General features: G+C 36.8%; 1 protein-coding gene across 3 annotated transcripts in view; it reads left to right on the top strand.

Annotated features, from left to right (window-relative positions):
• SLC36A4 (solute carrier family 36 member 4) overlaps positions 1-26,508 on the top strand; it is a 94,750-nt gene that overhangs the window by 39,206 nt on the left and 29,036 nt on the right. For 2 of the 3 annotated variants that reach the window (XM_008020518.3, XM_008020513.3), the window contains exons 1-6: positions 2,492-2,739; positions 13,253-13,376; positions 14,533-14,623; positions 16,129-16,217; positions 17,245-17,340; positions 18,148-18,232. In XM_008020518.3, the coding sequence (XP_008018709.1) occupies positions 2,685-2,739; positions 13,253-13,376; positions 14,533-14,623; positions 16,129-16,217; positions 17,245-17,340; positions 18,148-18,232 (540 nt within the window). In that variant the 5' untranslated portion in view covers positions 2,492-2,684. Of the gene's footprint in view, positions 1-2,491; positions 2,740-13,252; positions 13,377-14,532; positions 14,624-16,128; positions 16,218-17,244; positions 17,341-18,147; positions 18,233-26,508 lie in introns of those variants that run through there. The other variant, XM_073020278.1, reaches the window with a different exon arrangement.

Raw genomic sequence — 26,508 nt, 5'->3', positions numbered from 1 at the left:
AGATAAAGGAATTGAGAGCTTTTAGAAAACATGTTTCCTACCAGGTGACCTGAGAAACAGAGGAGTTCTGCAGTGGAAACTTGCACAGACACACAAGCAGATGCACAGAGAAAAGCGATCACTGAAGAAGAGACTCTCAGAGGCATGAGAATCGGTTTCCTGAACCCAGTCTCCTCTCTGTTTTAGCAATCTCAGTATCCTCGTTAAATTCCTCTTTTGGCTTAAGCTAGTTTGAATTGGCCTCAGTATTGCAATAAAAAAAATCTCTAGCTAATATGCTCACTTTATTTGATGCTTCCTGTGAATCAGGCAATGTGTTGATGCTTTGTATACTTTATCTCATTAAATCTTCTCAACTTGTAAGGTTGGTGACATTATTTTTCACATAAGAAAACTTTAGAGATCTAACTATTATATAATAGGCAACTCTACCTATATGTTCCACAGGTGTCTAAAACAGAACTATTTCTCTATCTGTAAAAGAGGAAAGGCTAGACTCACTGCTGGAAACGTTCTTCTCTCTACACACACCCAGCCAAGTCCTTCTTACCTTCATGTGTCAGCTTAAGTGTCCTCAGATAAGACTATCCTGCCTTCTCAATCTAAAGTAGGTTCCCTGGTGGTACCCTGTTATTTTCCTCACCAACAATTGTAATGACATATTTAGTATTTTGTTTTGTTCTGTTCTTTCACATGCTGTATACTACGAACTCCATGACAGTAGGGACCATATCAACATTATTTGCCATTCTAGCCTCTGCATCTAGCATAGTTCCTGACATATGGAAGGTGCTCCATAAAATGTGCTTGAATAAATTAAAGACTTCTAAATGTTTCCTTTCATATACCTCTGAGGCTATACTCAGTAACTTTCAACAATTGTTCATTGAGTGACCAGTATGTGCAAGTCACTGTGCTAGGCCTGTTGAGACAAAGACAAATACAGTCAATTCCTAAACAGGCCTAGCACAGTGCCTTGCACATAATAGTATACAGCATAGTATAAAGCCCAGAAAGAGGAATAATTATAAGACGAGAAGTGTTATAACAGAGATATGAACAAAGTGCTGCAGTTGCAAAGAAGGAAGTAGTTAAGATATCATCCAAGAAGTTAAAGTCAGGAAAAGAAAGGAATTTCCAGGGTTCAGATTGTCACATTCTGTATAATGTGTCTATTTTGATACAGCTGTACTTTATATCTGCTTCTAATTTATAAGACCTGGAGTAGAAGTCCTAGTCAATACTTCTCAAGTAGAGACGCATGAAAAATATATTTCTCTTGAATCTTATGATCATCGTTGCCACTTGCTTTATCTCCACATCACTGTAAAGACATTGAACCTGGCCTCCTGCCTCAGCCCAAGCCTCTTCAAAAGATTCCAGGCCTATATTACAAGTCAAGCTTTTCTTGCTTCCATATTGCCAGATCTGCTTTCTCTAGAGCTGAGATTAGGGGACAATGACTTTTGATCCCTTTTAACACTCAAAAGGATAATGTTCTTCTTTTAAGATGCTGTCCCACATGTTCTCATTATAATGAGTGGTTTATGGAAAATTACCTTAGTCCTGTAACTTCTGTCTGATGCCTGTCTTCTCTCCTGCTGATCTTTAACCAGGTGATCCACCCCAACACTGGTTGGGGAACATTTCTCTGGTTATGTTCCAGAATAGATTTCTTCTTCTTCTTCTTTTATTTATTTTTTTAAATCTCCTTTACACCTTTATTTGTCAGGAACACTTCAAATAAAACCTTCTTTTGGGATTTGCATGTATATGTATGTGAACAAATTGGGTTCACTTAAAGGGAAAAAAAAGCGGGTTGGTAAACTGTCATTATCACTAGTTATCTAGTGAAAGCCTACAAAGGATGCAACAGGAGGAAAGATGTAGATAGTATGTAACTGTGTACCTTTTTAATCTCAGAATTTTAAATATTTAACACCATTGCCATATAGTTACATCAGTGACTGTTAATCAGAATTATCTCACAGATTGTCGTCAGAATTAAAGATAATGTATGTATGGTGAGTAGGAGTATTTGAAACTACATCCGTACACTTAGTTTTTACCTTAATTTTCTTTCAGCACCACGGTCAACGTCAAATATCTGGAAGGACATTGAAATATCCTCAAAGTGAAATTGTATGTGACTTAATTAAATTCTATTTAACTGTATCCGGTAACTCTAACTATAGAAACAGGGAGACGAATAACCAGAGTAGTCAGAACCTCAACATGGGTAGGGGACAAATCCCGTCCTTCTTCGCATTCTCCAAGGTGACTTACAGAACGCTAACGCCTTGCATACGGACAGGCGCCCCAAATTTAAGTTCGCGGTCATCTTTAAAAACCCCCAGGGAGCTATGGACCCAGGTCTCGACCAGCTCTAAGGTCCCACCCTCGCTGATCTCAGGTTACCCAACCCTCCTCTCGGGTTACCCAACCCGGCCTTGCAGCAGTCCTTGGGTCTTCGGCCCCTCCCGCCCCTCGCCGGCAGTGCCCGCCGAGCCGGGCTGCCCCACTGCGCATGCTCCTCGCCGCGCGGGTGGAGAGCGCCGGGGCAGGGAGGCGAGCACCGGGCGCTGGTCCCTCCGGGCAGGGGAGGTAGGCCTGGGCCTGACGCCGGCCACGCAGCGGCGGGAGAGTGAGCACCCGGGCGGCGGCGTCCTGGAGACCCGCGAGAGATGGAAGCGGCGGCGACGCCGGCGACGGCCGGGGCGGCGGGGTGCGAGGAACTAGGTCGGTGTTGTGCGTGGGCAGGGACCCGGGGCTGACGTAGGCGGGGGTCTGTGCGGGGGTCGGGTGCGCCCACACCTCCCGGGGCCCCTCGGCCACGGCCGGGGGGAGGCGGACCCCGCCCGTCCGCATCCGGGTTCCACAGGGAAAGACGTGGGGCCGAGTGGGCGGTGTGTGTGCGTGTGTGTGTATGCGCGCGTGTGTGCTCTTGAGGTTGTGGGACTAGCACGGGTTCTAATTTAAACCTAGCAAACAAACCTCCCCAGGAAGTTGGAATGAGTTGAGGCCTGATTGCTAACTGACCCCGTTGTCAGCATCCGCAAAGGAACCGGTTATCTGACCCCGAGAGCTTGGTCAGACGAAGCCCAGGCCTCAATAGGGTGTTAAAATGTGTGTGTGTGTTTGCGCGCGCGCGTGTGGGTGTGTGTGTTGAGTGGGGCGGGGCCCTGTGTGTACACGTCGAAGTCGCGAGAGCCTGCGCCGCGACTCTCACAGTTTTTTTCCCAATGATGCTTTAAGGAAGTTATCATTGTTCTGCTTTTCAAATGCTGCAGCCCCTTTCGGAATCTCCAGATGAATCCTCATTTTACCCCTTGTTATCCCAGAGTTTCGAACAGGTCGTGCTGACCAGAATGAACAGGAGATACCTGTAGCTTGCTCACTTGGCAAAGTTTGTTTTCCTGCTTTCCTTCGATCCTGTTTCTTGGCGACAGGGCGTGTTTGTTTATGGTTTCCCGCTGTCCAAAACAAAAAAGTAGGGATTAGGGTGATAAAATGATCGCTCTGCCAGTTATATGTACTGTACTGGGGAGTATTTTTCATTCGATGCTGATTAAATGTAATTAAAAGATTAAATCTAAATGTAATCTTCAAGAAAACGTTTGAACTTTAAAAAATACTGTATTATAAGTAACTTACAGGTTTTATTCCTCTAATAGCTTGCAGGGCACTTTGCAGTGGAATTTTTTTCAGGCCATAATAGTAGAAACAATAAACTTAACATTTTATTGCATGCTTACTTACTGTGTGCAAACACTGTGCTAAGTGCTTTACCTATGCATTGTCTTTAACCCTCACAGCATTTGGGATAGGTGCTATTATGATCTCCATTTTATAGATACAGTAATTTTAAGCTTATTAGTGGCAGAACCCAAATGTGAACTCAGGTTTGCCTGTTTTAAATTCATTAACAACCTGTCTTAGTGAGGATATGGAGAAATGAGTATTCTCATGCATTGCTGGCAGGAAAGGGATAATACAGTTATCCTTAAAAATGTACATATCCTTTGACCCAGCAATTCTCCTTCTGAATATTTCCAGAGGAAATAAGTAATGTAACAAATACTTATATCAAGAGGTTTTCATTATAGTATATAGAGAAAAGCTGTTAACTAAAGTACAATGAAAGGAAATTGGTTAAATTGTGGTATAGCTGTATACTGTCTAACCATTAAAAGTGATATGGAAAGATGTTCACCATGTACATTTTCTTTAACTGAAAAAAAAGTTACAAATTATTTCAGTTTTTTTAAGTTTTATGTATTCATTAATTCAACACATATTCATTCAGCTTCCCCTACGCACTTGAGATACATCGTGAGCAAAACAGATAAAAATTCCTGTTCTTATGGAGCTTGTATTTAGTAAGGGGTAGCAGAGAGTACGCGGTAAAGACAATAACCAGTTAATTATATAGTATGTTAGGTGAAAAGTGCTATGGAAAACAAGAGTAGGGTAAGGGAAATCAGGAATGGGGGTGGGGGCTAGGCAGTTTGCAGTATTTTATAAAATGGTTGGGATGGGCCTTATTGAAAAGGTGCAATTTGAGTCAAGACTTGGAAGAGGTAAGGAAATTAGCCAAATGAGTATCTGGGGAAAGACTACTCCAGGCGGAAAGAATAAAGGAATAGCAAGGAGACCAAAGTGGCTAAAGCAGAGTGATGGAGGTAGCGATGAGGCCAAATTATGTAGGGTCTTGTAGGCAATGTAGACTGTGACTTTTACCCTGAGGGAAGGGGGGACCAATGCAGGGTTTGAACAGAGGAATGTCATGATCTACCTTGTTTTAAAAGGATTGCGTTGACTGCCATGTGAAGAATAAACTGTAAGGGGGCAAAAGTAAAAGCAGGAGAATATTTCAGTAATTCAGGAAAGATGTGGGTGTCCTTCAGAGCAATACGGCAGTGGCAGTGGAGGTGAAGAGACATAGTTAGCCTCTAGATATATTTTGAAAGAACCAGTGTGATTTCCTGACAGAGTGGATGAGGGTTAGAGAGTAAAACGGAGGAGACAAGGAAGACTCCAGAGTATCTAGAAGAATGAAATTGTTATTAACTGGGATATTATGGTAGTTTTGTAATATACCTACAGATTCTTTGATGTTTCTCTCTTAAGTAGGAGAAACTTAATTTTCTTCCCTTCGAGTGGGGGCTGAACTTAGTAACTTGTGTCTAATGAAAGATTTTGGTAGAAGTGATGATGTATGACTTCAATACTAGATAATAAAGTGCATTGTACCTTCCTCCTTGCTTTCTCTTTTTGAATCACTCACTTGAAGGAAAGCTAGCTGTCATGTTGCAAGGAGACTCAAGCGGCTCTAAGGAAAGCTCCGTGTTGCACAGAACTGAGGGCTCCTGTCAATAGCCATAAATTGTTATACAGCAATAGATAACTAATACAAATGGGTAAAGTTGCAGGAATAGCAGGCTTGCTGGTGAAGACCAGTTCAGTTTGGGGCATGTTAAGTTTGAGATGTCCATTAGGTATCAAAGTGCAGATGTCAAGTAGGCAATTGGATTTATGTCTAGCATTAGTGAAAGGTCTGGTCTGGAAATGTAAGTTTGGATGTTATCATCGTATGGATAGTATTTAAAGATAGGAAACAGAATGAGAAGATATGAGAGTTGTTTGTGTGTGTGTGTGTGTGCCTGTGAACATGTACTCTAAAACGTTAACAGTAGTAATTTCTGGGTATTGAAGTAATTTTTAATTTCAAAAATGTTGTTTATGTATTTTCTGATTTTCTACAATGACCAAGTGTTATTTAATTTAAAAAAAGAATACTGAAAAAAAAACATTTTCCAGAGAAGGAAAAGTGCACTAATGATCCAATTGTCCATCTATATTCTGGTAAATTTGTTTACATTTTGATATATTTACTTTCCCTTATTTCTACTTAATTTTTAAAAACATGATTGGAATCATATTGCAAATATTCAGCTTTTTCCCACTTCGCATATGATACACTGTTCCCTGTTTTACTCAGACCTCAGTATTGCACCATAATGTCAGCGCAATACTTCGTAAAGTGACTGTACCTTAATTTAGTAATTTCCTGATTGCCACACATTTAGTTTGTTTTCCAGTTTTCAATATCAGTAATGTTTTAATGAACATTCTTGTGCAAAATCCTCTTCTGCATACACTAGCTTGCCAGAAGTAGAATTACTAGGTGAAAGAAATAAACATTTTTAAGACTTTAATACCTAAGATATTGCTAAATTAATGTGATTTTAGAACATTCTGTCTACAACTTGAAATTTACGTTGGTTTTAGGCTTGAAAATTGAGATTCAAACAATTTTCTTGCCAAATAAAACAGCATACAAGCCCTGCCTAATTTAAGAATGTTTCATTTGTACACACTGTTAATGTATCCCTATGGTATACTATGTAATACACCTAACATCAGATATATTGTGTATAATAAATGTTGTATAATATTGAATCAAGCTAGTGTTTCTTATTTATCTATAATTTCTCCACTCGTAAATCGGTAGCACACGTATTCCTTAATAGTGTTTTAGTTTATAAGACATCATTAATTTTTACAATAATAATCACAGCATTTTCCAGAGCTGCCCAATTTAGTACTTAACTAAAAATTACAACAAAACATTGGGAACATAATAGACATTATGTATGATGTAAATTGGGTTGTATAATCTTTAATTCCTTTGGGATGTCAGTTATTATTTCTTATGTTCTTAACTCTGTTTACTGTGTTGAGTTGTTGAGTGTTTATCTCCCTTACTAGTCTCTATTTCCTTCTGGCAGGTATAACATGTTTTGCCCATCTTTGCATACTCAATCTTACAGCAGTTTATAACTCATAAATGCTCAGAAGTATTAATTATTAAATTATTTCTAATTTTTGTCAAAGATTGGCATTTAGAAATCCTATACAGCTTAATATGCTTCTAATATATGGAGGAACAGGAAAAAAAGTGTTTATTGATTACTTATTTATGTGCCAAGGTCTAGGCTCTACGCTTCATATACGTTATTTCATTCTTCATATTCTATCTATGTAACATATATATAATGTATATGATAATTTCATATAATTATCATTTGTGATGACATCACAAACCCCCTGTGTAATAGAAGTTATTATTTTCATTGTACATATGAGAAAACAGGCCCAGAGGAATCTGGTTAAAATGTAAATCAGATGATATCACTCCAAAGACCAAAACTCTCTAGTGCTGTGCTGTCCAGTACAATAGCCATTAGTTATATGGTTGTTGAGCACTTGAAATGTGGTGTGTTCAAGCTGAAATATGCTGCAAGTGTAACATACATGCTAGATTTCAAAGACTTAGTATGAAAAATAGACTCTAAAATATCTTAATCTTTTACTGTTGATTACATGTTGAAATGATATTTTAGATAATCAAGTTAAATAAAATATTAAAATTAATTTCCTGTTTCTTTTCTTTGTAAAAAACTTACTAGAAAAATTTATATTTGTGTACTATAAATTTACATTCACATTTATATATATAAATTTATATTTAATATACATTTACATTTATATATAATATAAATTTATATTTAATATAAATTTACATTTTTATTATAAATATTTTATAATATTAGCTATAAACATAAATTTAAAATTAAATTAAATATAAATATTAAATTTAAATTAATTTTAATTTAAATTAAATTAAAAATTAAATATAAACATAAATTAAATATAAATATAAATTTACATGTATATTACATTGCATTCCTATTGGAAGGCACTGCTCTAGTGGCTTTTCATGTCACATGGAATGGTCTGCAAGGCTGTGTACAGTCTGCCTTCTGTCACATCTGATCTGATCTCTTCTACTCCCCCGCACTCATTCCTCTCTAGCTACTCTACTCTGCCCTCCTTGTTCCTTAAACACACCAGACTCCCATCCTGAGGGCCTTTGCCTTTGTTCCTGCTGCCTAGATTACTCTCCCTCCCACAGGATATGGACGCTGCTCACTCCTGTTCCTTCTTCAGGACTTCTTTGAAATGCCACTTTCTCAGGCCTCCTTTGGTTGTCTATCCAAAATTAGAGGCTCTCTGTCTCAATCCTTGTGTTTCTCCTTAGCACTTAACACTATCTAACTTATCTCTGTTTTACTTATTATCTTATTGTCTCTTTCCTTCACTAGAATTAGAGCTCCATGAAGGCAGGATTTTTTTTTTTTTTTTTTTTTGAGTTTTAGTAATTATTCTCAGCATCTAATGGTGTTTAACATATATTAGGGCCTCATTAATATTTGTGAAATTGAATAGGAACCCCTTGTAACCTCTTTAATTGAATACATTCAGTTTTGAGGCAGAGAGCTTTTGTGTTGAGGTACTGGTGTTAGTGGATATTAGTGAGGATGACATTCTATTAATAGGAGTTTTTGAGAAGGGCCAGAAACCAGTCAGTTTTGTGGAAGGGCTTACTCCTCTTTGCATCAACTTCCATAATGTGTTTGCCTGTAATGCTGATGTGCATAAAAGCCATCATAGTCTTTGACATCCATTTCACTAACAAACTAAAGGTAAGCCATGGGAGTCTGTTGTGCCAGGAAAAACAACTCCTGGTAACCGCTTTCCTATATATGTCTTTCCAGGAGTTCCACAGGAAGTTCCCAGAGAGAATATGAATGCTAATTCTTTATCTCATACCTCACTGCTTTTCATCTGACATCACGGTGTGAAATAACCAAGGGAAGGATATGGTGGTAGTGATGGGTGCTGTCTTTCTTGAATCTGAGCCAGAAACCTTCCATAGGAAAGGGATGCGATTCTCGACAACACTGATTTGAAAACTTATCAAGCTTTCCAGCTTAATCTTCTGCCATATACATTTACCTTCAGTTTCAGTGACATTACACCAACCTAAAATTTCTCAAGCATGCAATTGTATTCAAGCCTGGAATGTCCCACTCAGCCTTGTGACCAATGCCAATGCTAAAAGCTCTCCTAAAAAATTAAGAGTTAAGTGTAAGGAAATAATATTACTGTGTTTTTCTGTAGTGTATAACTAAATTGGAAACAAAAATACAATTTAGCATTTTATATTTAGTATTACCTGAAGCTTCTAAAAGTTATAAATGACTAATTGACTCTGTTAATAAATCTAATGTTTAGAGATCTAGGTATATATAGGCTATTACCATTTAAAGATGCAACTTCTTGGGTACTAAGTATTTCCTAGATATTTCTAGTTAGGTGTCTTTCAATTTACTCTTTAGATTCAAGAGCTATTTTATATCATTCAAGTTGATATGCTCAGTCTTAAAACCTGATTGCTTTACCTTTTCTTAGTTTAACAGATACACATTTTTTAGTATGTAATGTTAGCTCCCTTTGTAGACTAAAGCTAGAGGGAAAGTCTTAGAGATTTTTCAGATGCAGTGAGCCAAGACCACGCCATTGCACTCCAGCCTGGGTGACAGAGTGAGTCTCTGTCTCAAAAAAAAAAAAAGAATATTTAAGCACATAGTTAGAACTTAGCTAATAATGTCACATTGCATGGTTCTTTAATGGTAGAATCAAAATAGTAAATAAATATGTACTTCTTAAATTCCTAACACTATCAAGAAGTATTTTTATCTTTAATTAACTTACTTTAATCTCATTGTAAGAGAGTTAGAGGAGTTTCCTAGAATAATTCAGTTACAAATTTTTTTGTTGGCACATAATAATTGTACGTATTTGTGGAGTACATGAGATATTTTGATATAAACATACAGTATGTAATGATCAAATCAGGATAATTGGGATATCCATCATCTCAAATGTTTATCTTTTTTTGTATGTGTTGGGAAGATTTCAAATCCATTTCTCTAGTTATTTTGAAATACATAACAAATTATTGTTAACTACAGTTGCCCTATTGTGCTACAGAACAGTAGATCTTATTCCTACTACCTATTTGTATTTTTTGTACACAGGAATAATCAAATTTTTGTTAAGGTTTTAAATGTGAAGGATGAGATGAATTTAAAGCAAATATATATATGAAAAGCTGTTTTTCACAGTAAGTCATGTTTAATGTTTTCTAGACAATGTAACATTGAAAATTAATGACTTTAAGAAGTAAGGGGAAGTGTAACCATAGGGATCACACTGTTGAACACAGTTAAATAAATATGACAGCTGCTAAACAATGTGAGAAGTTTGTTCAGAACTCTGAAGTTTGTTCAGAGTGACTCGGTCCCAACTAATTTTTACTTGGGATTCTGAACATTATAATACTATTTTTAAAAACTTAAATCTGTGAATTACAAAACTAGTATTTATAGGTAATTTTAACAATTCTAGATTTCCAGGTTTATCTAAAAGGATATGAAAAATAAACTCTTCGATAATGCCATTACAAATAAACTTATTATTTACGGTTCATATTGTTGTTAAAGATATGAAAAAACTTACCATTTTCCGTACTTTCCTTACTGCTGTGATCTCTTGGGCAGTGTGCTTTAAATAACAGATTGTTCCGTTTTTGAAATATTGGTAGTGATAACTATCTTTATTGAGGACAGATAGTGTACTTAGTACAGCACAGAACATGCTGCACACTTCCTGACATAAAGAAATCAGAAAGTTCAAATAACTGATAATTTGGATAAACTAAATGAATAAAAGCAAATGAACTGTAGTCAGCAAGGGCAGTGGAGTACATTTAGAAATAAAAATAACATATTGGTGGTTGAAACTGATGTTCATACAACTAATAATGATGGTTATGGATTAAGTAGTCCCCCCACCCCTCAATTTATATGTAGTCGTAGTGCTGCATACCTCAGGATGTGACCTTATTTAGAAATAGGGTCATTGTAGCTGTAATTAGCTAGGATGAAACCATGGCCAGGAGCGGTGGCTTAGCCTGTAATCCCAGCACTTTGAGAGGCCGAGGCAGATGGATTCACCTGAGATTAGGAGTTTGAGACCAGCATGACCAACATGGTGAAACCCTGTCTCTACTAAAAATACAAAAATTAGCTGAACGTGGTGGTGCATGCCTGTAATCCCAGCTACTCTGGAGGCAGAGGCAGGAGAATTGCTTGAACTTGGAGGGTGGAGGTTGCAGTGAGCCAAGATCGCGCCATTGTACTCCAGCCTGGTCAACAAGAGTGAAACTCTGTCTAAAAAAAAAAAAAAAAAGATGAGGTTATGCTGGAGTAGGCTGGGCCCCTAATCCAATATGACTGGTGTCCTTATAAAAAGGAAAAATTTAAACACAGATAATGTCATGTGAATTTGAAGATGACTGTCCATAAACCAAGGAGAGAGGCCTACCTGGAACAGGGCTTTCCCTCCCAGCCTTTAGAAGGAACCAACCCTCCCAACACTTTTTCAGACTAATAGCCTCTAGAACTTTGAGGCAATAAATTATCTTGTAGTACTTGATTATGAGAGCCCTGGGAAACGAATGTGATGGTTTTATAAGAGTACCAATTTATTCTGTATAGAGTATAACAAAAAAGGACGTAAGGGAGAATGTATTGAAATGAACATTTAATGTGTCACTTAAGATACATATGAATGAAAATGAGGTAAAGACGGACATCAGAAGGGTCAGAGATATAAAGTGGTTGCATGGAAGACAGGCAAAGAAGTTCCAACATGCATGTAATTGAAATAGCTAAAGAAGTAGTATTTGAACCAAATACATATTTAAAGCTATTATCCAAGAAAACTTTATAGTAGAAATAAGAAAAAACCTAAATCAGCATCTCAAAAGGGGCCCACTGTGTCCCTGGGAAAACTGACTTAGCATGATCAACCCCAAGACATATGGTAAAGTTATTAGACTTTAAAGACAAAGAAAATATCTTCAGGACCTCTAGGAAAAAGAACAAGTTACTTAATGGCTGAGAAAATTAATCTGCCATCAGACTTCTCAAAAGTAGCATATAAAAGCAAGGCAAAAGTGGAGCAGCATTTTCAAGAAACTCAAGGAAAGAAAGTGTGAGCCAAGGACTTTATATCTAGTTGTTCTTCAAGTATCCAGTCTATAAAGAAAAACAGTTTGAAACATGTAAAAACTCAGGGAATACTGTGCCCATGAGACCGTCCTGAGGAATCAGAGCAGTGGTCCTCAAAGTGTGGTCCCCAGACTAGCAACATCAGCAGCACTGGGGAACTTATTAGAAATGCATATTTTTAGGCCCAGCCCAGACTTACTGAATGAGAAACTTTGGGATGGAGTCCATCATCGTGTGTTTTAGCAAGCCCTGCAGGCCATTCTGATGCATACCTTATAAGAAGATCTTCCAGCCAAGGGATGATTGAGGAAACTTTGGCAGAGAACTGATAGTGAATATTGATATTGACTGCAGCTATAGGTCTAAGAAATGAGTAGAGACATAATTTGAAGAACAGTATGAAAATATCCCTATGTATTGTCAAAGTAGAAAGAATACAACTAAAAATGAGAAAATAAGGAACAGAGAAAAGAAAATAAAATTAAATTATTAATTGTGGTATAGGTAATAGGTAGAAGTCAGAGAGTACCACTTAAAACGGTCAAACAAGATAGTAAAATATTAAGTAAAAAAAAAAGATGATTAAAGGTGTCATAAAAAATATAATGGCAAAGAAACCACTAGAACAATTCAGTTAAATGTAATATATAATCCTGGATGGAGGAAAAAATTGCTGAGAGGAATTTGTTGGTATAACTGATGAAAGTGGAATATGGAATGTAGATTAAATAAAGTATTACATCAATGTTAACCTGAATTTGATAACAATATGAATAAGAGAATATTCTTGTTCTCAGGAAATAACACACTGAAAAAGTGGTAAAGGACAAATTTTGATACTGAAATTTTAAATATTGGAATGACTTTGTAATTTTCTTCAAGTATTTAAAAATGTGATTACTGTTTACCTGTACAGTATGATTTGAAGCTAAGCAGAGAAGAAAATATATTTGATCATTCACATTTCTCATGATGTAATTCTATGATCATTTACCATAAATCTCTTGTGGATAACGCAGAAAAAGTTTTGCATTGAATACTTAAGCTTTCACCTTCCACTGCATATTCCAAACAGCATATCCAACAAGTAAATTTAGTTGCTTCTTTTTAAATGTACTAAAACTCAGGGTATTAGTATGAACTAACTTTAGATGGAAATAGTAAAGACGAGTACAAATGGTATTTCCTAATATTTTAAAATTCATTTATACCAGCTTTATCCAAATTTTTTAAGCAATAGTGAAGTACTTTGTTTTTCTTTTTTAAAGAGATGGATGTAATGAGGCCTTTGATAAATGAGCAGGATTTTGATGGGACATCAGATGAAGAACATGAGCAAGAGCTTCTGCCTGTTCAGAAGCATTACCAACTTGATGATCAAGAGGGCATTTCGTAAGTGTTATGGTTTATAAGTCTCCTTTTCTATTAATTCAGTATGTATTTTGTAATCTTCTGCAGGGAAGACATTCTATTACATTACAAGACACAAATATAAGACATAGTCTCCACCTTCAATGAGTTTATAGTCTGTTTGGGAAAGAAATGCATTTAAATCACAGAACAGTATATAGGAATTACTGCAGTGATGATGCCTAACAAATGCTAGGGATCTTGAAAGAAGGGAGATCTGATTAAGTGGAACAGGAATGTTAAGAGAACTGATGTCTGAAATGATCAGGAGGTAGGTAGTAAATGCTTCTTTATGCTGAAACAAAGTCATGGAGGTAGGAAAGCAAACCTTTTTTGACATTTTGTCATCATTAATAGATTCGAGTAACTTCTCATTCTAATGATAGTTTAATGGTTAAGCAAAGTAATATGCAATTGATCAGAGAAGAAGAATATAAACTGAAAAAATATTTAGGTAAACATTTTTGTTTCATAAGTTTAAACTTTTTGCTCTTCATTTTTGTTTCAACTTATTTCTTCCTGGTGAAGAGATGTCCTTCAGATGCCTCTGGAAACTACTTTTAGGTCAAATTCCTTAGGGAATTCATAGTATCTAAAAATTAATTAATGTTTATCTTACCTGTTGATGCATATAGTTTTTACACTTGTATTTTTTTAAATTAACTTCTTAGGTTGACAATCATAGATCAAATATGTTTAGTGTCATGGTTACATAGGTAGTGTCAATACATTCTTTGTTACTAGCCAAATACTCAACATTGTTTTGAAAATCATAGCAGCAAAATATCTTATGAGAAAATTACTTTTTAAAATAAAAGTTATTGCTTTACTGTGTACAATACCACACTGTAAAGAGGATGCCTTTAGCCTTTTTTAATTTAATATTTTACTATCTTGTTTGGCAGATATTTCACTTAACTATCGCATTTAATATCCACAATAACTCTTGTTATTCCGCTTTTAATTAGCAAAGATAGGACTTGAACCAAGTATGACTTCTGGCCCAGTGGTGGGATGGAAATGTTATTTGGTTCCTTGCCTAGATTAATTTTCAGTTCCCATCTAGTACTAAAACCATGATCATGTTATAATAGATTTTGTTCAAAAATATTTAAGTCTTATAACTTTTACTTTTCAGATTTGTACAAACTCTTATACACCTTCTTAAAGGAAACATTGGAACTGGCCTTTTAGGACTTCCATTGGCAATAAAAAATGCAGGCATAGTGGTAAGACTTATCTTTGTAATCACCAGTTAAGATACAGTTATCAGTCTCATTTATAGCAATCTAATGTCTGACCTAGTCAAATATAACCTGGTAAGGTGACGTTTAGATGATCATTCAGATGTTGTCTTGAAAAAATTGTATCAACTATGATAATGATATCTAACAAAAATAGTAATTACTTTATTCATTTCTACTTCATTACTTAATTTGTAATATTTAGCCAAGTAAAGCCACGAACGTAAAACAGTCTTTGATTTTCAGGTATAGTTATATCTTCTTACTATTTTGGATTTTCAGGAATTGAATTTAGCAGTATAATCATAGCAACAAATATATTTATAGATCAGATTATTGGTAATGTGACATTGTATAGTTTTTTAGAGTCAAATATAAAGTTTTCAGAATTTAAATAACAGTTAAGAAAAGTTGATTGGGCGCGGTGGCTCATGCCTGTAATCCCAGCACTCTGGGAGGCCGAGGTGGGTGGATTACGAGGTCTGAAGATTGAGACCATCCTGGCTAAAACGGTGAAACCCCGTCTCTACTGAAAAATACAAAAAATTAGCTGGGTGTGGTGGCGGACGCCTGTGGTCCCAGCTACTTGGGAGGCTGAGGCAGGAGAATGGTGTGAAACCAGGAGGTGGAGTTTACAGTGAGCCGAGATTGCGCCACTGCACTCCAGCCTGGGCGACAGAGCGAGACTCTGTCTCAAAAAAAAAAGAAAGATAATAACAATAACTTTTAAAAACCAACATGTAAAGCATTGTTAGAGGCAGCTATTGTAATTATTATAATTACAGAGATCCTTGTTAGGGGAGAAACCCATTTATGACGTGATAAAATCATATGTAACCTTTTTTAAATAGACCAGTTTCTAAAAACAGTTGTAACTATCTCTGCATTTGACTGTTTTTTCCCCCCAATTTAGATGATTAAAACTTTTGATTATAAAAATAAACTTTGGCAGTATTTTGGTTGTATCTTGATAATTATTAGCATCGCTTTAATTTTAGTAAATAAATATTTAAAATATTTTATTTACTACTTTTTGAAATAATTATTTTCTAAGCATGGTTTCTGACACATAGTAAGTACCCAACAAGCAGTCTGTAGAAGTAAATTGCTCGCAGTCTCCGTTTGACATTGTGCTTTTTAGGGATTTCAGTAATGATGCATGGTTGCATATAATTATAACGGTGGGTCACTGGTAGTTGTAGACTTGCCATTTGATATTCAATATGATCTTGTGTTCTATCCTACTTTGTTATCTATGCTCCATATTCGTAGGTTTAAGTAGCTAATAAGATGGAATTATACATTGTTGTCTTAAATATTACTCGAAATTCTTTCTGCATCAAGTTTATTAGTTTTCCCTAATGCAATGACTAATCATTTTGCCCAACAAGTATTTATTCAGTGCACATGAAAAATCCATTGATTCATTGCTTATGAGATTACTCAATTTCTGTTAAATATTTAAACCTTATACATTTTTTTCCCCACAGCTTGGACCAATTAGCCTTGTGTTTATAGGAATTATTTCTGTTCACTGTATGCACATATTGGTACGTTGCAGTCACTTTCTGTGTCTGAGGTAAATGTGGATTTGTTAAGCCTATTTATTTTAAAGCTATCTTTTTATTTAGAGCTTCAGATAGTCTTATATTCTACTGTGCTTTGTATTTCCTTTAAGCTCTGATATAGATACATCTAAGGTAATGAATATGGAAGAGGGTAGCATTTCATATGATTTAAATCTGGTTAGAATCTATTTATTTTTAAAAGGTAGCCTTATTAGTGAAATAGTATGGTTTCTCAGTATAAATGGAAAAAATTAGAAAAGATATATAGAGGCAATGGAGACAGTGGTGTGACTTTTAGCTATAGCATAATGGCCTTCAATGTGTTAGTAATTCTCTTTTGATTATAATGCCTTTGTTGCTCTCTGGTGATGTATGGGTTAGTAGATAGTCAACAACATAATATTATTTTTCTTTATTTTTGTATCATGAAATTCTTCTACTGGACAGTAGACCATAGGTATTCTAGTAGCCTAATGTCAAATCTTGACTCTTTTTTGTTGTTATTACATACTGTTAAAACTTTGGGCAAATCATTTATGAGCTTTATATAACAATGTATACTTGGGAAAAAAGAAAAGAGAGAATGGAGAAATAATACCTACCTCATGGGAATATTAAATGAGATAGTTTATGTGAAAATGTATTGTGCAGCCTTGCACAGATGTATTATTAATTAATGCTATTCTAAGAATGGAATAATTTAGACATGAATAATGTTGATGTTTTAGGCATTTGAAATATTTAAATTAATAAAGCACAAATATTAAGTTACAAGTTATAAGTTATGTCCTAAAGTTACATAAACTTTAGCAGTAGATAAAATTAATACGCTGGTAAAAAGGACAGATTTAAACTTTTAAAACTTTATGAGGCATGCTTTGAAAGTATGAAGATCTTAACATTTTGATAACTCATTTGTCAGTGCATAGCTTTGCATTTATTAATTCCTATTTATTTTATATTTATTTCAAGAGGTGGTTTTATGGACCAACTTAAAATTTTTCTTTTTTCCTTTGCATGTATGTCATTAAATTACAGGTTTAAAAAGTCAACATTAGGTTACGGTGACACCGTGAGCTTTGCTATGGAAGTGAGTCCTTGGAGTTGTCTTCAGAAGCAAGCAGCGTGGGGACGGTAAGTACTTACTGTGTTATTAATATGTGATTGTTAAAATTATATTAATTTTAAAGATTTTAATCTAACAAGATATATAAATAAAAATATGATAAAGCTGGAAAATAGACATATGTAACCCTTAAACAGACTTGGGTTCTAATCTGAACTTGACCGTTTTTCAGTTTTCTGACCTTGATCAAATTATTTATCATTGTGGTTTGGTTTTCTCACTATGAAATGAGTTTATAGTAATACCCATTTCACAGGATCATTATGGTAGGTGAAATAAAATGGTATTTATAAAGCATGACCTGCTCAGATAATGACATAATCGTGTTCATTAATTTTTTAAATAAAGGAAAACAAGAAAAATGTTGTAGTCTCATTATTTCAAATGAAGTTGTAGTATTTAGTTATATGCTTATCTGAGGTATGGACATATTTTAGCATCACCTTATTTTATTGTCTTGTTATTTAAATGTAACTTTATTATTGGTGGCTCTGCCTAAGCAAAGTCAGATGAATACAGGACTAGAAAAATAAGGAAGCATAAGCAGTCAGCAAAGTGCTGCCTGTTGTACAGACGACACGTGAGGTGGGAAGTAAAAGAAGAACAGTGTTAGTAGAGTAGTTTATAGTAAAGTATGGCCTTTTTGGAGATTTTCAGGAAGTTAGATTTGGTATGAGCTGCTCAGAGTTCCTGATATGCTGAGTAGGAAGATATATACTATAATAAAATGTTTTAAAACTTTTGAAAAGAGAAATAAAATATATTGACATTTCAGTAGCTCTTATGGATGCTTATTTGTGGATATCTTTTTTCAGGAGTGTGGTTGACTTTTTTCTGGTGATAACACAGCTGGGATTCTGTAGTGTTTATATTGTCTTCTTAGCTGAAAATGTGAAACAAGTGAGTATTTTTCTTCAGTTAGTGAAATCATTTTCTTCTAAAGCCCTAGTTATGGCTTCATATTTCTTCTGAGGAAGCCATAGTTGAATTTGAAAATGTGTTCCCTTTCATAAATGATCTTCCTTTACAGATTTTCCTTTAGACTTTTTTTCTTACAATTTGGATTTCTGCTGTAATTGTTGATTTTACTGTTTTGCTATAATACTGATAATGCTTGTTTTCTCAGATCAGAATATGACATAATTTACTGATTTCTTAGCTACATGAAACTTAGATCTCAAAAGCATATACAGAGATGCTTTGGAAGCATATTCTTTACATTGGCATTCTATAAAGAACGATATAAGGCTTTAGCCAGTAGCCTAAAAAAATCAAGTAAAAATAGTGAGCATTCATTATTAAAATCCAGTAATTATAGCCATTGTGTAAAAAGATACTGTGTCCAAAAATGAACAGCTTTCTGTAGCTCTTTCAGAAACTTTCTCATATTATGAAGGCTTGCTTTAAGAAGAAGTGGTGTGCAGTCTTGGTAGAGATTGACAGTGTATTTGGACAAATGTGGAAAGCACTGAAATAAAAAATCCCTCCATCAAAACAATACTATAAAACACTTTTCTTTATGACTGGTATCATTATTCCTACGTTATCCTCTGCTCTTCTTTAATCATTATTTTAATCTGTAATGTTTATTAATTATCCACATGTCCATGGTACAGTAAACATTTTACATAGTAATATTGTCTTCTAGACATTTTTATGCAAAATGATGAAATGAGTATGTTTTCTAAAGAACCTATATTTGTGTAGGTTCTTGTGCATTTGTGTGTATTTGACTCTCTTTTCTAAGTATAGACTATGCTTCATTTCACTGAGAATTGGCAAACTGTTTCTATAGAGGGCCAGATAAAAAGTATTTTCTGCTTTGCAGGCCATATGGTCTCTGTTGTAACTACTCAGTTCAACCATAGGCAACAATATGTAAACAAATAGATATGGCTGTATTTAGGTAAAATTTTATTTGCAAATATAGGTAGCCTACAGACCGTAGTTTTTTAACCTCTGATTTAGACTATCCCTATATGCTGTATTTGAGCCATTCACTTAGATTTTTGTGTTGGAAGAAGTCACTGAGTCAAACCCTCTTTTATAAAAGAATTCATAGCTAGTTAGGAATTGGGGCTTGGATTTCTGGTCAGTTTTCTTTCCAGTGTACCATGTCTCAGCATCTAGAAAAGTTTTGTTTATATCTGGAACCTTAAATGTCTGGAAACTTAAATGTCACCTGTTCTGTGAAACCTTTCTTAACTGTTCCTTCCATGCCTTCCTTTTCTTTATCTCTTGCCAGAGTTTATTGGTTTTTCTCGTGGCTTCTGTGTCACCTTTTTTTTTTTTTTTTTTTGAGACGGAGTCTCGCTCTGTTACCCAGGCTGGAGTGCAGTGGCCGGATCTCAGCTCACTGCGAGCTCCGCCTCCCGGGTTTACGCCATTCTCCTGCCTCAGCCTCCTGAGTAGCTGGGACTACAGGCGCCCGCCACCTCGCCCGGCTAGTTTTTTGTATTTTTTAGTAGAGATGGGGTTTCACCGTGTTAGCCAGGATGGTCTCGATCTCCTGACCTCATGATCTGCCTGTCTCGGCCTCCCAAAGTGCTGGGATTGCAGGCCTGAGCCACCGCGCCCGGCCTTCTGTGTCACTTTTAAAAATAGCCTTGATCATGCTGTACTGAAGTTAATTTACAAGTTATTTTTCACCAGTAGACGGCAAGCCCCATGAAGGAAGGGACTCCATATCCCTTGTGTTCATCACTGTAAACTAGCATCTAAGAGTGCCTGGCTTATCAGTACCCAATATGGTTATTGACTCTGAAGGAAAATGAACTCCCTGCACTGGGAGAGATTATATCTTTTTCATGTCTTTATTTCTCAGACCTAGTACTGTACCTGGTTGATTGCACAAGTGTCAGTAAAACTTTCTGGACTGAAAGGGTTTAATCCTTTTGTTTGATTTCTGCAGTGATGGTCTCTGCTACTTTTCTTGCTCCTACCCTGTGCAAACACCCATTTTTCCCATTTTCTCTGTCAACTTTTCTCTTTCAGCACCTACATGATTGTTTTAGCTTGGTTTCTCACTTTCACAGCCATTTTCCTGTGTCTATAAAAGGAATGATGTCCTTAGGGTTTTCAAGGTAAGCGATCATATCGTCAACAAACAGGGACAGTTTGACTTCCTCTTTACCAATTTGGATGCCCTTTATGTCTTTCTCTTGTCTGATTGCTCTGGCTAGGACTTCCAGTACTATGTTGAAGAGGAGTGGTGAGAGTGGGCATCCTTGTCTTGCCCCAGTTCTCAGAGGGAATGCTTTAAACTTTTCCCCATTCAGTATTATGTTGACTGTGGGTTTGTCATAGATGGCTTTTATTATATTATGGTATGTCCCGTGACTGATAAAATAATTCAGCAAAGTTTCTGGATACAAGATTAATGTACACAAATCAGTAGCTCTTCTTATAAACCAACAGTGACCAAGTGGAGAATCAAATCAGGAACTCAACCCCTTTTCCTTTTACAAAAGCCGCAAAAAAAATTAAACTACTTGCTGGTTCCAAGATAGCTGAATAGGAACAACTCCAGTCTACAGCTCCCAGTGTGAGCGATGCAGAAGACAGGTGATTTCTGCATTTCCAATTGAGGTACCAGGTTCATCTCAATGGGGCTTGTCGGACAGTGGATGCAGCCCATGGAGTGTGAGCCAAAGCAGGGCAGGGCATCGCCTCACCTGGGAAGCACAGGGTATCGGGAAATTCCCTTTCCTAGCCAAGGGAAGCCATGACAGATGGTACCTGGAAAATTGGGACACTCTCACCCTAATACTGCGCTTTTCCAACGTCTTAGCAAACGGCACACTAGGAGATTATATCCCGTGCCTGGCTTGGAGGGTCCCACGCCCACAGAGCCTTGCTCACTGCTAGCACAGCAGTCTGAGATCGAACTGCAAGGTGGCAGCAAGGCTGGGGGAGGGGCGTCCACCATTGCTGAGGCTTGAGTAGGTAAACAAAGCAGCGGGGAAGCTCGAACTGGGTGAAGCCAACTGCAGGTCAAGGAGGGCTGCCTGCCTCTGTAGACTGCACCTCTCGGGGCAGGGCATAGCTGAACAAAAGGCAGCAGAAACTTCTGCAGACTTAAATGTCCCCGTCTGACAGCTTTGAAGAGAGTAGTGGTTCTCTGAACACGGAGTTTGAGATCTGAGAATGGACAGACTCCCTCCTCAAGTGGGTTCCTGACCCCCGAGTAGCCTAACTGGGAGACACCTCCCAGTGGGGGCTGACTGACACCTCATACAGTTGGGTGCCCGTCTGAGATGAAGTTTCCAGAGGAAGGATCAGGCAGCAACATCTGCCCCAGTTCTGCAATATTTGTTGTTCTGCAGCCTCTGCTGGTGATACCCAGGCAAACAGGGTCTGGAGTGGACCTCCAGTAAACTCCAGCAGACCTGCAGCTAAGGGTCCTGACTGTTAGAAGGAAAACTAATGAACGGAAAGGACCTTGATACCAAAACCCCATCTGTACGTCACCATCATCAAAGACCAAAGGAACGCAGCTCCTTGCCAGCAACGGAACAAAGCTGGACGGAGAATTGACGAGTTGAGAGAAGAAGGCTTCAGACGATCGGTAATAACAAACTTCTCCGAGCTAAAGGAGGATGTTTGAACCCATCGCAAAGAAGCTAAAAACCTTGAAAAAAGATTAGACAAATGGCTAACTAGAATAAATAGTGTAGAGAAGACCTTAAATGACCTGATGGAGCTGAAAACCATGGCATGGGAACTACATGATGCATGCATAAGCTTCAGTAGCCTATTTGATCAAGTGGAAGAAAGGGTATCAGTGATTGAAGATCAAATGAATGAAATGAAGTGAGAAGAGAAGTTTAGAGAAAAAAGAGTTAAAAAAAATGAACAAAGCCTCTAAGAAATATTGGACTATGTGAAAAGACCAAATCTACGTCTGATTGTTGTAGTGCCAGGGAGAATGGAACCAAATTGGAAAACACTTCAGAATATTATCCAGGAGAACTTCCCCAATCTAGCAAGGCAGGCCAACATTCAAATTTAGGAAATACAGAGAATACCACAAAGGTACTCCTCGAGAAGAGCAACTCCAAGACACATAATTGTCAGATTCACCAAAGTTGAAATGAAGGAAAAAATATTAAGGGCAGCCAGAGAGAAAGGTCAGCTTATCCACAAAGGGAAGCTCCTCAGACGAACAGAGGTTCTTTCGGCAGAAACTCTACAAGCCAGAAGAGACGGGGGGCCAATATTCAACATTCTTAAAGAAAAGAATATTCAACCCAAAATTTCATATCCAGCCAAACCAAGCTTCATAAGTGAAGGAGAAATAAAATCCTTTACAGACAAGCAAATGCAGAGAGATTTTGTCACCACAAGACCACCAAAGAAATGCAAATCAAAACCGCAATGAGTTCAGAAGGAATAGTAGCAGCTCCTCTTTGTACCTCTGGGACATACCTCAAAATAGTAAGAGCTATTTACGACAAACCTACAGCCAGTATCACACTGAATGGGGAAAAACTGGAAGCATTCCCTCTGAAAACTGGCACAAGACGGGGATGCCCTCTCTCACCACTCCTATTCAACATAGTGTTGGAAGTTCTAGTCAGGGCAATCAGGCAGGAGAAAGAAATAAAGGGTATTCAATTAGGAAAAGAGGAAGTCAAATTGTCCCTGTTTGCAGATGACATGATTGTATATTTAGAAAACCTCTTTGTTTTAGAACAAAATCTCCATAAGCTGATAAGCAACTTCAGCAGTCTCAGGATACAAAATCAATGTACAAAAATCATAGGCATTCCTATACACCAATAACAAAAACACAGACAGCCAAATCATGAGTGAACTCTCATTCACAGTTGCTTCAAAGAGAATAAAATACCTAGGAATCCAACTTGCAAGTGATGTGAAGGACCTCTTCAAGGAGAACTACAAACCACTGCTCAGCAAAATAAAAGAGGACACAAACAAATGGAAGAATATTCCATGCTCATGGATAGGAAGAATCAAGATCATGAAAATGGCCATACTGCCCACGGTAATTTATGGATTCAATGCCATCCCCATCAAGCTACCAATGACATTCTTCACAGAATTGGAAAAAAAATACTTTAAAGTTCATATGGAACCAAAAAAGAGCCTGCATTGCAAGACAATCCTAAGCCAAAAGAACAAAGCTGGAGGCATCATGCTACCTGACTTCAAACTATAGTACAAGGCTACAGTAACCAAAACAGCATGGTACCGGTACCAAAACAGAGATATAGACCAATGGAACAGAACATAGCCCTCAGAAATAATACCACACATCTACAACCATCAGATCTTTGACAAAACTGACAAAAACAAGAAATGGGGAAAGGATTCCCTATTTAATAAATGGTGCTGGGAAAATTGGCTAGTCATGTATAGAAAGCTGAAACTGGATCCCTTCCTTACACTTCATACAAAAGTTAATTCAAGATAGATTAAAGGATTAAATGTTAGACCTAAAACCATAAAAACCCTAGAAGAAAACCTAGGCAATACCATTCAGGCCATAGGCATGGGCAAGGACTTCATGACTAAAACACCAAAAGCAATGGCAACAAAAGCAATAATTGACAAATGGAATCTAATTAAACTAAAGAGCTTCTACAGAACAAAAGAAACTACCATCAGAGTGAACAGGCAACCTACAGAATGGGAGAAAATGTTTACAATCTACCCATCTGACAAAGGGCTAATATCCAGAATCTACAAAGAACTTAAACAAATTGACCAGAAAAAATCAAACCCATCAGAAAGTTGGTGAAGGATATGAACAGAGATTTCTCAAAAGAAGATGTTTATGCAGCCAACAGGCACATGAAAAAATGCTCATCATCCCTGGCCATCAAAGAAATGCATATCAAAACCACAATGAGATACTGTCTCACCCCAGTTAGAATGACGATCATTAAAAAGTCAGGAAACAACATGTGCTGGAGAGGATGTGAAGAAATAGGAACACTTTTACACTGTTGGTGGGACTGTAAACTAGTTCAACCATTGTGGAAGACAGTGTGGCAATTCCTGAAGGATCTAGAACTAGAAATGCCATGTGACCCAGCCATCCCATTACTGGGTATATACCCAAAGGATTATAAATCATTGCTATAAAGACACATGCACACGTATGTTTATTGCGGCACTATTCACAATAGCAAAGGCTTGGAACCCACCCTAATGTCCATCAGTGATAGACTGGATTAAGAAAATGTGGCACAAATACACCATGGAATACTATGCAACCATAAAAAAGGATGAGTTCATATCCTTTGTAGGGACATAGATGAAGCTGGAAACCATCATTCTGAGCAAACTATTGCAAGGACAGAAAGTCGAACACCGCATGTTCTCACTCATAGGTGGGAATTGAACAATAAGAACACTTGGACACAGGGTAGGGAACATCACACACCGGGGCCTGTCATGGGGTTGGGGAAGTGGGGAGGGATAGCATTAGGAGATATACCTAATGTAAATGACGAGTTAATGGGTGCAGCACACCAATGTGGCACATAATATGCATATGTAACAAGCCTGCACATTGTGCACATGTGCACATGTACCCTAGAACTTAAAGTATAATTAAAAAAAAAAAAAAAAAAAGCAAAACAAAAGACCCGCAAACACACAGGATAGCACCTGACACAGTTATCACTCTCCAGGTATTTGTTGTTCCAACCTCTCCTCCTCAGTCTGAGTTAACCTATGAGGAACAATAAAATAATGTACAATAAAAATTGTAATTAAAGCAAAAAAAATTAAACTACTTAGGAATATACCTAACCAAAGAGGCAAAAGACCCCTACAAGGAAAACTACAAAACACTGCTGAAAGAAATCACAGAAAACAAAAACAAATGGAAGCACATCCCATGTATGTGGATGGGTAGAATCATATTGTGAAAATGACCATACTGCCAAAAGCAGTCTACAAATTCAACACAATCCCCATCAAAATACCACCACCATTCTTCACAGAGTTAGAAAAAACAATTCTAAAATTCATATGGAACTAAAAAAGAGCCTGCATAACCAAAGCAAGACTAAGCAAGAATAACAAATCTGGAGGCATCACACTACCTGATTTCAAACTATACTATAAAGCCATAGTCATCAAAAGATATGGTACTGGTATAAAAATAGGTGTATAGACCAATGGAACAGAATAGAGAACCCAGAAATAAAGCCAAATACTTACGGTCAACTGATCTTCAACAAAGCAAACAAAAACAAAAAGTGGGGAAAGGACACCCTTTTCAACACATGGTGCTGGGATAATTGGCTAACCACATGTAGGAGAATGAAACTGGATCTTCATCTGTCACCTTATACAAAAATCAACGCAAAATGGATTAAGGACTTAAGACCTGAAAGTATAAAAATTCTGGAAGATAACATTGAACAAACCCTTCCAAACATGGGCTTACGCAAGGATTTCATGACCAAAAACCCAAAAGCTAATGCAATAAAAACAAAGATAAATAGCTGGGACCTAATTAAACTAAAGAGCTTTTGCACAGCAAAAGGAACAGTCAGTAAACAGACAACCCACAGAGTGGGAGAAAATCTTCACAATCTATACATCTGACAAAAGACTAATATCCAGAATCTACAACGAACGCAAACAAATCAGGAAGAAAAAAAACAGCTGCATCAAAAACTGGTCTAAGGACATGAATAGACAGTTCTCAAAAGAAGACATACAAATGGCCAACAAACATATGAAAAAATGCTCAACATCACTAATGATCAGGGAAATGCAAATCAAAACCACAGTGCGATACCACCTTACTCCTGCATGATGGCCATAATCAAAAAATTAAAAATATAGTAGATGTTTGTGTGGACGCAGTGATCAGGAAACACTTCTATACTTCTGGTGAGAATGTAAACTAGTACAGCCGCTATGGAAAACAGTGTGGAGATTCCTTAAAGAACTGAAAGTAGAACTACCATTCCCACTACTGGGTATCTACCCAGAGGAAAAGAAGTCATTATTCTAAAAAAATACTTGCACACGTATGTTTATAGCAGCACAATTCACAATTGCAAAATTGTGGAAGCAGCTCAAATGCCCATCAATCAACGAGTGGATAAAGAAACTGTGATATATATATCATCATATATATATCCATCATATATATGTATATGATGGAGTACTACTCAGCCATAAAAAGG

This window comes from Chlorocebus sabaeus, chromosome 1, assembly GCF_047675955.1.
Source record: "Chlorocebus sabaeus isolate Y175 chromosome 1, mChlSab1.0.hap1, whole genome shotgun sequence".
NCBI classification, from domain to species: Eukaryota; Metazoa; Chordata; class Mammalia; order Primates; family Cercopithecidae; genus Chlorocebus; species Chlorocebus sabaeus.
This window is presented reverse-complemented; position numbering and strand designations above follow the sequence as displayed.